This window comes from Sinocyclocheilus rhinocerous, unplaced genomic scaffold, assembly GCF_001515625.1.
Source record: "Sinocyclocheilus rhinocerous isolate Xijiao unplaced genomic scaffold, SAMN03320098_v1.1 scaffold2052, whole genome shotgun sequence".
In the NCBI taxonomy this organism is placed as follows: Eukaryota; Metazoa; Chordata; class Actinopteri; order Cypriniformes; family Cyprinidae; genus Sinocyclocheilus; species Sinocyclocheilus rhinocerous.
The window spans coordinates 123953-136574 of record NW_015664223.1 but is presented as its reverse complement, the minus strand read 5'-3'; the positions used below and the strand labels follow the sequence as shown (position 1 = coordinate 136574).

The following is a 12622-nucleotide window of genomic DNA, read 5'->3' as shown; positions in this document are numbered from 1 at the left end:
TTTGCCCTCGTTTCCTCGCTTTTAAATAGCTCCATGCACATTTTACATTCACTTTCAATTTCAAATAAAAGTTCTGTGAGTTTGATGTTGTATTAACAAAACGAATAAAAATACACCGTGCAATATGCCTAATATAAAATAACAAATTACTAAAGGCTACACAAAGGTATACAAAATTGAAAATCAGCAAACACTGTGAAACCAAACAAATAACAAAAATAGAACGTAATAAAAATAGAAAGCTTGGAGGCACGGCATACACCTGGATGTCAAATAAAATAACTAAAAGTCTATCGCAGCAACCCGAATGGTCACATGACATGTAAACAGACAAACTTTTCAAATATGTGTAGTAAGTGAGCTCTGGCTGCTCTTTACCTCCATGAAGTGAAACCACGATGTCCACGCTGGCTCCGGGCTCACAGCTGCTGTTACTGGGCTTCACGCGGTACTTCTCTGGAGCCGTCGTTCGGACCTGAACACACAAAAACATGATCAAACACTGTAGAGACCAACCACACCAGCTCCTGTCATTACAACTGATTTGTAGTGAGATTTAAGACAAAAAACATGGACGCAGAATCCAATCATAGAAATGGAATTTACAGAATAACATGAAATTTTGGTAAATAAATTTTCGCTTAAATAAAAGTAGGGCTGTAAGAAGCTCAAAGGACTTCACTGCAACCTGCCAAACTAAAAGAAGAGAAGAATTTGAGAAAAAATAAAACCAGTTTCATAGGGCCCTAAAAATATATTTTTTGTTAAACTTTTGATAAATCATTGTTAAATGGTACGAGTTTCATGACTTTAATTAATTAGATACTTTCTGATTACTGAATTTTTATTTAACCAAAATTCAGAGAAACTAAACTGAGAAAAAAGAAATCTAGGACACAAATTTTTTTTTTAAATAAAAAAAATTTATTCAAAACAAAAAGCCAAAAAACTAAAAACCTGAATCCAGAAAAAAAAAAAAATAAAAAAAATAAAAAAAAAAATCCAGAACTATTTATTCAAAACAAAAAGCCAAAAAAAGAAAAACCTGAATCCAGAAAAAAAAAAAAATAAAAAAAATAAAAAAAAAAATCCAGAACTATTTATTCAAAACAAAAAGCCAAAAAAAGAAAAAACTGAATCCAGAAAAAAAAAAAAATTTTTTTTTTAAAAATTGGGGGGGGAAAAATACAACGGAATTTGGGACAAAATAAACCTTCTTTCATAGGGCTTATGCATTGGGACTTGGCAAACACCAATAAAAAAAGACTGTTAAATTAGTGAGACACCTGCAGATGAGGCTGAAAATCCGATTTTCTTTTAGTTCTAAAGTATTTCATTCAAATCATAGACTGCAGCTTTATTCAGCATGCGTGATCTGCTGACGTCTCACCTTAAAGGCCACGTGGTTTTTGGTGACGTTGTTGAGGATGATCAAACACTTCTTCTCTGATTCTTTAGCACCGAATCGGAGCTCTTCTGATGGACTGAAACAACACCGCACACGCGTGATTATCAAGATCACATCCACAACTCTCTCACTAACAGATTACTGCAATATCACTGAGTGATGTTCACACAACAGAAAGCACATTACATCAGATCCTGTGACTCTAAACATCAATGTGTGTGCATATGGGAGATAGAGCTAAAAAAAAATCATCTCCATATTTATGTGTTGGCTCTGAAATACAGGATTCATCATTTTAATCAAAAGTCTTCGTAATAAAGTAGATTCAAAATGCCTCACGTTAGAAATAAAATGCAGTAAAAATCTAGTTCACAATGCATGTTTTAACATTTTTCAATATTTGTTTTTATTTATATTTTTGTAACGCTTTACAGTAAGGTCTCATTTGTTAGCATTAATAAATGCATCAATTAATGAGAACTAACAATGAACCAGTATTATTTTAGTGTTATTTATATACTATTATAGTTTTTGTTAATATTTAGATTTTTTTTTAATTGTATTTATTATATTTAATACTTAATTTTTAGTATTTTTTTTGTGCAGGCTTACAAAAAGCAAACTGCATTTTTATTTTTATTCGCTCTAATTTATCTTTATTTCAGTTTTAGTTTTATTTCCAGTGAGTATTTTTAGTTTTTTAACTTTATTTATTTATTATTTCAGTTAGTTGCCAAGGCAGTTAAAGTTTTTCATTTAATATTTATTTTACTTTATTCAAGCCTTTAATTATTTCAATTAACAAAATTGTTTTAAATAGTAACAATATATTAGCATTTATTCACTTTCATTAATGCTCTATTTGTTCATCGTTTTAGTTCACAGTGCATTAATAACTTTGATTTTAAAAATGTAATGTTGAAATGAAGTTAGCATTGGTTATTCTCAGCTCTTAACTAATGTAGTTAAATTAAATCATATTGTGATTTATCATATCATAAATCATATCATATACCATTTTTATTTATATGCACCAATTTAACAATCATAAACAGCAATATATATTCTGAAAACATTTTGATATGAAAACTGACACATGGAGACTAAACATTGGGAGATGACGCAAATGAATCATTGTTCCAAAGTTCTGAACTGATTCACTGAATTGCACAGTATGAACTGAATCATGTAAATGAATCATCACACATTTAATAAACATTCAATATCTCAGCCAGCTCTAATAGGCACATGTATTGTTATTGTATATTTATTTGGCATGAATCATGCGCTGCATGAACCGCAGTCGGCCTCAAATAACATCCATATCCAAAATATTGTGCAGCACAACTGTTTTCAACATTGATAATAATCAGAAATGTTTCTTGAGCAGCAAATCAGCATATTATACTGATTTCTGAAGATCATGTGACACTGAAGACTGCAGTAATGATGCTGAAAATACAGCTGCGCATCACAGAAATAAATTACAGTTTAACAGATATTCACATAGAAAACAGCTAGTTTACATTGTAATAATTTCACAATTTTTACTGTATTTTTGATCAAATAAACGCAGCCTTGCTGAGCAGAAGTTCGTCAATTCATTAATTATTTTGAGCAGTAAATGTATTCATACCATATAGTTGTCGAATGTGTTTTTTGCGATACCATTAATATCCATTTAGTTATGGTTTTATGTCGATCAAGTTCCAAATAAAAATAGAAAAACAATTAAATTAGAGAAAGCATCTTTCATTTGCAAAATATTTAATTGACTGAATTATACACATACAAAAATTACCTGAGTGTTCAGTTTCATATACAATAAAATCCCAAATCAATGTATTTAACCCATAAACAAACACAATTCAATGTAAACTAGTTCAATTCATTTAATGTTCAGAGATGATTTAATAGTTTCTCATAGTTTGATTCATTTCTGTGAATCGGTTCAAACTGTCCGACTCACTGAATCAATTCAAAACTCTGATTCAATGAATTAACATCACTTAGAAATGTTCACTGAAGTCCCCATGCATAACTTTTCATATTTAGTAAGTATCTGAAGGCAAATATTGCGGTTTATGACTGTGCATTAGTATATTGGTGCATGTAATTGAAAGCAATTTAGTATGATACTTCCTTTAGTGAAAAAGTGTGAAAAAAGCGTGTGTGCCTTTTGAACTAGATCTCGCATACCGCTCGCATTCATCGAGTCCATCAAACGCGAGTGCAGTGATTTACCTGATGTGCAGTAATGTGCCCATGAATGTGGTGGTAGGTTTTCTAGCTCCTCTCAGTCGTCCAGGATCTCCTCTGTCCAGATCTTCAGACTTCTGACCGTCTTCAAGGAAATTCACCTTCAAAACACATCACAGAACATCACGATGGCACTTTTGCAATAGAAAAGCATGACATCAGGTCTGATTTTGTGCTCACAATCCCTTTCAAATGCTCCAATATCAACAAACTGATACATGCAGGGTAGACTGAATGTTGCATTAACGTTGCTGCACAAAAATGGACATATTTTAAGATTAACAACATGCATGATAAAAAATGCAATAAATAGGAAAGCACGCCATCAGGTCCGATTTTGTGCTCACGAACCTGTTCAAATGATAAAATATCGACACAAATACCACAAGAGCGTTGCATGAACATTGTATGAAATTAAGAGTAATAACCTGTACGACAAATTAATTGCAATAAATAGAAATGCACTACGTGAGGTCTAATTTTGTGCTAATGAACCTGCTCGATTGCTCCAATATTGATAAACTAATACCATAAAGCATAGAACGAACGTCGCGTGAATGCTGCATAAACATCGCTGCTCAAAAAAAGGAGATATTTTCAGACTGACAAACAGGAAAGCACAACATCAGGTCTGATTAATGTGCACACGAACCCGTTTAAATGCTCCAAAATCAACGAACTGATAAATGCAGCGTAGAAAGAAATCGTGAACGTTGCGGCACAAAAATGGAGATTTTTTTAAGATTAACAACCTGTATGACAAATGATTGCAAAAAATGGGAAAGTACAACACGAGGCATCATTCTGTGGTTATGAACCAGTTCAAATGTTCCAGTATAGACGAGCTGATGCCACACTGCATAGAAAGAACGTTGCATGAACGTTGCAGCACAATTTTTTTTTTTTAAATAACATATTTAAAGATTAACAACTTCTACAATAAATTACATTGCAATAAAGAACAGAAGAAGAACTGTAACAGGGTTTTTGAAGATGATAAAACCAAAAAAGCAACTGGACTTTGTTTGTTTTCAATGAGAATTGGCTATTTTATGGTGACTGAAACGCAACAAAGTCAAGCAGGCCTCAATTATATATAAATTAGCAGCAACCAATGGGATCAATGGCATCAAAAATGGGGAAGAAAATCAGAACAAAGACCCAATGTGAACACGTGAATAAACGCACTGAAACCATCAGGTTGTGATTTCCCATTTTAACCATCACAGGAACTTTTACCCACTTTATTCAGTCGCAAACCGCCAAAACACACGTGGAAACGAAACGAAAACTGCTGAACACACGCTTTCTTTGTGCTCGTGCTGCGGAAGTGGAAACAAAGTTGAAGTGAAACTCTGGCGCAACCGAACACGTGCTGGAAAAAAGAGGGAGAGGATGTGGGTCAGGGGTCGAGGTCAAAGGTCACGGCGTCGTTACAATCGACAAAAACGGCCTTATAATGTGTTCATTAATTAAAGAGGCAGGCTCGATTTGAAATGTTCCGGACTTTATTCAGAGTTTGATTGAAAATGTCAATTAAACAGCTGAAAAATCACAGTTTTGAACCAGATTACATGAAATGTTCTTCACATACGATTACATTTTACAGTATGTCAGTCAATCATTAGTGTCTATTTATTAGTTAATTGAGCATTAGTGATGAAACGATTTACATTGCTGAATAAACGCACTGAAACCATCAGGTTGTGATTTCCCATTTTAACCATCACAGGAACTTTTACCCACTTTATTCAGTCGCAAACCGCCAAAACACACGTGGAAACGAAACGAAAACTGCTGAACACACGCTTTCTTTGTGCTCGTGCTGCGGAAGTGGAAACAAAGTTGAAGTGAAACTCTGGCGCAACCGAACACGTGCTGGAAAAAAGAGGGAGAGGATGTGGGTCAGGGGTCGAGGTCAAAGGTCACGGCGTCGTTACAATCGACAAAAACGGCCTTATAATGTGTTCATTAATTAAAGAGGCAGGTTCGATTTGAAATGTTCCGGACTTTATTCAGAGTTTGATTGAAAATGATTACATTTTACAGTATGTCAGTCAATCATTAGTGTCTATTCATTAGTTAATTGATCATTAGTGATGAAACGATTTACATTGCATTATATATATCCATCTTTGACAAGCATACAGTAATGAATCACAGCACTGATCAGAAAAATCACTCGTGATTGAGAACAAACACTGTTTTTCTTTTTCAAAATCAGATGATCAAATAATAAGACAAACTTGTTTATGAAATGTAAATGTGGAAAAACAAGATGAAACGATTTACATTGCATTATATATATCCATCTTTGACAAGCATACAGTAATGAATCACAGCACTGATCAGAAAAATCACTCGTGATGAGAACAAACACCGTTTTTCTTTTTCAAAATCAAATAATAAGACAAACTTGTTTATGAAATGTAAATGTGGAAAAACTTCATTTTGGTGGAGTGTTAGAGCAAAACCGAAACGATTCAATAGTGGGTCTATATAAACAACTCACAATTTCAGAGTGTTATTGAAAATGTCATAATGCTGATCATATGACCGTGGTCTACATTAGTTCCTCTGTACGCTCTCAGGACTCCTACACACTAGAAGAAGAAGAAGAAGAAGTAGCTCAGATTGCGCATTACATCAAACTGGATCAGCCTGAAACCAGCCGCATTTCTGAACGCACTGCTTAGTGTATGTTGTAGCAAGAGTTAAAAGTCATGCAAACCCCAGCGTATCTTCTATACTGCCTTGGAATCAATGGATTCAATTGACCAATTATGGCTCTTTAAAGGAATAGTTCACCTAAAAATGAAAATTAGTTGAAATTGTGCTCACTCTCAGGCCATCCAAGATTAGGATGAGTTTGTTTCTTCATCAGGTTTGGAGAAATGTAGCATTGCATCAGTGTCTACAGCACTGATCAGAAAAATCACTCGTGATGAGAACAAACACCGTTTTTCTTTTTCAAAATCAAATAATAAGACAAACTTGTTTATGAAATGTAAATGTGGAAAAACAACATTTTGGTGGAGTGTTAGAGCAAAACCGAAACGATTCAATAGTGGGTCTATATAAACAACTCACAATTTCAGAGTGTTATTGAAAATGTCATAATGCTGATCATATGACCGTGGTCTACATTAGTTCCTCTGTACGCTCTCAGGACTCCTACACACTAGAAGAAGAAGAAGAAGAAGTAGCTCAGATTGCGCATTACATCAAACTGGATCAGCCTGAAACCAGCCGCATTTCTGAACGCACTGCTTAGTGTATGTTGTAGCAAGAGTTAAAAGTCATGCAAACCCCAGCGTATCTTCTTTACTGCCTTGGAATCAATGGATTCAACTGACCAATTATGGCTCTTTAAAGGAATAGTTCACCTAAAAATGAAAATTAGTTGAAATTGTGCACACTGGACTCTCATTCTGACGGCACCCATTCACTGCAGAGACACTGATGCAATGCTACATTTCTCCAAATCTGATGAAGAAACACACTCATCCTTATCTTAATTATTTGAGCACTTTTGAACTGACGTACAACTCATTAAATCAAATCTTTGCTTTGTGTATCTTTAACTACACGCACTGAACAATAAGTAACTACACTGTCATAGTCTCTCAAGCCTTAAAATGATCATTCATCCAAAAATTAAAATTGTCATTTACTCGTCCTCATATCGTTCCAAGCCTGTATGACTCTCTCTTCTTTTAAACCCATATTTTGAAGAACTCTTGAGGTCTACACAACGTTTACTTTCATTATATGAACAATAACAACAGAAAGTTCTCTTGTGTTCCAATATTTGGATTCAATCTTTTTATCTTTCGATTAGCACACGTTTTGGATTTCTTTTCGGAACTGACTGATTATAAATCTTGTTAATCTGAGCTTATGCACCTCAGTTTTAGAGTGAAAAAACATTTATTTGTGGATTATTTTGGCTCAAAAATGGAGTAGCATGAGTTCAGATCAGTGAAGCCTACGATCAATAAGTGCCAAAAAGAAACACACAACCTGTGCTAATTGAAAGAAAACAAGTTGATAAAAAGATTGAATACAATATGTGACCTCGGAGCACAAAACCAGTCATAATCGCTGGGGTATATTTGTTGCAATAGCCAACAATACATTGTATCCATTTTTCTTTTATGCCAAAAATCATTAGGATATTAAATAAAGATCATGTTCCATGAAGATATTTTGTAAATGTCCTACCGTAAATATATCAAAACTTAATTTTTGATTAGTAATATGCATTGCTAAGAACTTCATTTGGACAACTTTAAAGATGATTTTCTCAATATTTAGATTTTTTTGCACCCTCAGATTCCAGATTTTCAAATAGTTGTATCTCGGCCAAATATTGTCTTATTTGTGCTCAATTAAAAAAATAAAAAATTGTGGTCAGGGTCACATATTTGGTGATAATTTAGCATAATAATAGATTTATAATCAATTATTTGTAGGCCGATCCTTTTTGACCAGGAAACACCAAACGTGTAACAAGGTGGGAAAAATCTCTAAAAAAAGTTAAAAACGTATCAAATTGTTTGGGCAAAGTTGTTTTACCCTGTGCGAGCAAAGTCAGTAAGTTTCAGTCCGATGCAATAACACATTAACTAGCATTTTCGGGAAAAAGAAAATCCTGTCCAGATCAAAATGACCCAACATGAGGGTTCATTCAGACTCAAATCTAAGATAAAATGGTTTCTTTTGATTCAATAGCGGTGCAGGAAACACTCAGTATTTTTGTACGGTTTATCTGAACACACTGGAGGAATGCAGACGCTCAAGAACCGCTTCTAGATTCCCAACAACAGTATTCTCTAGTGTGCAAGAGCCCTGAGGAGTTTGACACAATAACAACACAACGATAATACTCAAATAAAACTGCTAATATAACGTCTTTGATTGAACAGATCTAATACACCCCGTAACCAGACGGTGATTTGTTAAAAATATCAATCAAATATGCATTAAAATCATATGAAATGCCACTGAAACTGGGACAAGTAGATGAAGCGTCTCGTTCGGTGCTGTTGAAATGGGATGGACACATGGGATGAATCTGGTTTGGCTCTGGAAACCGCAGGCACTTGAGGTTGTAGAAGCATCTACAATGTCTTACCAGTCCTTGTTTTAAGACAGACAGAGAGGGACATGAGAAAAACATGCACGGAGAACAGCGAGCACAGCTGTGAGTTTCTCCCATTCATTTTCTCCATAGAAGATTCTTCAGTAAAACCACGAATCAAATCAACCAGATGAATCGCATTTAAAAACTCTGATTTGAATCAGTTTGCTCTGTAGAGAATGAATGGGATTTTTACTCAACTCGACTGATGCGCTCGATGGCGACCGGACATTGGAAAAGGATCTCTGGATCCCAAATGAAAGCCTTCAAGCGCTTCGTCATCATGCTGAGCGTTTGAGAGTCACATGATGAATCAGAGCGAACCATGAGACGCTCATGAGTTCATCATCATAATTAGCGCGTCTAACATCAATCAACACAAACACTGTGAGACGCCTGATTAGTTGATGAGATCAGAGATGAGTGACGATGACCCTTAACGGCACAATGCAGGTTAATCCAAGTTAAACTAAATGAAAATGAGAAATGTTGCTTTGGAAACTAGCTGAAATAAAACATACATATATAAAAATAAAAAAATTTTTTGTAAGTAACAATTAAAAAAAAAAAAATGATTGTAGTTAACTATAATAATCCTGTCGTGAATACTGTGGTGATTTTAATCTGAGGATTAAATTTCCTAAAGATTGTTGCTTGTTTTATGAGTACATTGTACACAAGTTTTAAATAAAACAAAGATTACTGGACTATGTTTTACAAAGAAAAAATACTATTTGCTATTTGAGTCTTTGCACTTAAAATTTCACATTTAATTAACTATGTTACTATTTCTTTAAAACAATTTTCACAAATAATTATTAATTTATTACATTGTTACACTAAATTGAGAAATGTTGCCTTGGAAACTAGCTAAAATAAATTAAGTTTTTTATATTTTATTTCATTTCAGTTAATGTTTATTTTATTTTAAGTAATAAAAATGTTGTTTTATGGTTTTAGTTTTATGAATATTGTGGTGATTTTAATTTGAGCATTACATTTCCTAAATATTGTTGCTTGTTTTATGAGTACATTGTAGACAAGTTTTAAATAAAACAAAGATTACTGGACTATGTTTTATAAAGACAAAATACTATTTGCTATTTGAGTCTTTGCATTTAAAATTTCACATTTAATTAAATATGTTACTATTTTTTAAAACAATTTTCACAAATAATTACAAAATAAATCTTACATCAAATGTTCAGCGTATGAAAGTGTTCAAACAAATGTTTATTATTTTTTATTTCAGTTTTAGTTGTAGTTATTTATTTTATTGCATTGTTACACTAACTGAAAATGAGAAATGTTGCCTTGGAAACTAGCTGAAATAAAATACATTTTACGTTTTTTATATTTTGTTTCATTTCAGCTAACGTTTATTTTATTTTAAGTAATAAAAAATGTTGTTTTATGGTTTTAGTTTTATGAATATTGTGGTGATTTTAATTTTAGCATTAAATTTCATTCTTTCTACTAAAAAATTCACGTTTAATTAAACGTGTTACTTGCCACAAGTATTTACAAAATGAATATTAAAAATGTTCAGTGTATGAAAGTGTTCAGACAGATTTAGTTTTAATAGCGTCTCTCATTTCAAGTTCAGTAGAGAAGTTGTGCTGGCAATTTTGATTCATTTCTGTGAATCAGTTCAAACTGTCTGCTTCAGTGAATCAGTTAAATATATGAAATGATTCCTTTGCATCATCATTCAGAAATGTTCACTGAACTCTTGTCATTGTTCATGTTTTAGTACATATACATGGGTAAATACTGTTGTTTATCATTGTACATTTATCATCAAAGATAGTTTTTGGTGTTTTTCTTCTAGAACTATCATCCAGCTCTAGTCTTTGCTAGAATTCTATTCACCTGACGTTACTCTGATCGCATAATGATTATCATCTCACTAATAAAGAGGCCAAAAGAGAGCAAGAGAGATTACAGGGAAAGAGGTGCTTCAGTACAAAGTCTCGGCCATGTCACTACAGCAAAAGCTTTGAGGTGCAGCATCAGCATGCTTTGATTTCAAATCACAATGGTCAAAGAATATTGATTCAGAAGCTCAAATGCATAGTCAAAAGTACAATAATTATTCACAAAATGCATTGATTCCGATGTAAGAAAAGAATCATTGTTGGAAACCAAGAATGAGCAGTAACTCGAGTTACAGGTGTAGAGAAGTTAATCTCGCAAAAACATGTCCGGGTCACATTTCAAAATCAAAAGAAAGAAAATATTTTGCATAGGGAAAATTGAGTCTTTCCAGGATCATTCATATTTTTGCAATTACAAATGCGTTGTTAAAGATTTAGCAAAATATAATTTCTTTAGATTTTTGGGGAAACGTGACCTGGATTTGTGAACAAGGAAACGTAGATTAGACAGAACGCAGCGTATGATGTGGTATACCTTCTTGGGTTTGATTGATTGCTCAGAATTGAAACTGGATTCGAGAGTCTCTTTGGACTCGGATTCAATATCCTTGATGTCACTCTCATCTTCGCTGACGATTGGACCGTTTTCACAGATTGGAGACTGGAAGTCATCGTCCGGGAGAGGCGGATAACTGTATTTGAATTGGTCCTGTCACAAAAAAACAAAAGAATATTAACAAATCTTTGCAATCCTGCAATTTATTATATTTTTGTTCTGTATTACATTTATTATTTGAAAAATGAGAATCTTGACATGGTCACTGTTGTAATTGGAGGAGAACAAACTGGAGTAATTTCCCAAAAATCAGAATTACATTGAAATATATAGCATAACTAAGCACAACTTTAACCCATAGCATCAACATCACATGCTGTGAGATACTAAGTCAGGTTTGTGTTGCCAGGTAAGATTTATGTTTCTAGATTCAAAAGTTACAATCATACAAAGTCTTATTTTGAGCTGATGGTGGCGCTAGAGGGTTTTAGGCAGATACCCTAAAGTTGGTGCAATTAATGGTTAGACACTTAGCAATAAATGTGCCAAATTTCACACCATTTCTCCATACGGTTCTTGGTGTTTCAACATCAGACAAAGCAAAATTCACAATCAATTTTGCAGTTACAATCATACAAAAAGCTATACTTTGAACTGATGGTGGTGCTAGAGGATTTTAGGCAGATACCCTAAAGTTGGTGCAATTAATGGTTAGACCCTTTGCAATAAATGTGCCAAATTTCATGATGTTCTTCCAAATAGTTTTTGGGGTTTCAACACAATATATATTGCTGATGATGCAACATAAAGCTCAAAGAAATCGAGATACTACCACGATCAACGCACAGAAACGTAGCAAGGACATTGGTAAAGTAGTCCATGTGACATCAGGGGTTCAAACGTAATTTTACAAAGCAGCGAGAATACTTTTTGTGCGCAAAGAAAACAATAATAACAATTTATTCAACAATTCTTCTCCCAGAGTTACCGTCTTCCGCCATTTTGGAGAGTACCCCAGAACGTAATCAGCATTGTTTACGTTCAGCATGCGCACGCTTTCTACTGAACGTAAACAACGCTGATTACTAGGGATGTAACGATTCACTCAACTCACGATTCAGTTCGATTCACGATTTTGATTTCACGATTCGATTTTCTCACGATTTTTTTTTTTTTTACAAAATGAGATTGAAGACACATTATACAGTAAATGAAAAGGTGTCCTTTTATTAGGCTATTGCTGCACGCTTCTTTGTGAAATTGAAATATAGCAAAACTAAATAGAAATTTTAAAACAAACCCCAAATCAAATAAATAAGTTACACATATAAAATAAATCTCTTCATATGAACAAACTAAGGCTTTGTCTGTGCTCTTTC

The 12622-nt window shown here is 33.6% G+C and overlaps 1 protein-coding gene across 1 annotated transcript in view; it reads right to left on the bottom strand.

Moving 5' to 3' along the window:
- Positions 1-378: 378 nt before the first annotated feature.
- mospd2 (motile sperm domain containing 2) overlaps positions 379-12622 on the bottom strand; it is a gene marked incomplete at its 3' end in the record, with an annotated part of 21068 nt that continues 8824 nt past the window's right edge. The window contains exons 8-11 of the mRNA XM_016540763.1: positions 11223-11396; positions 3653-3768; positions 1391-1484; positions 379-475 (exon numbers count right to left, since the gene is read on the bottom strand). Of these exons, the coding sequence (XP_016396249.1) occupies positions 379-475; positions 1391-1484; positions 3653-3768; positions 11223-11396 (481 nt within the window). The remainder of the gene's footprint in view (positions 476-1390; positions 1485-3652; positions 3769-11222; positions 11397-12622) is intronic.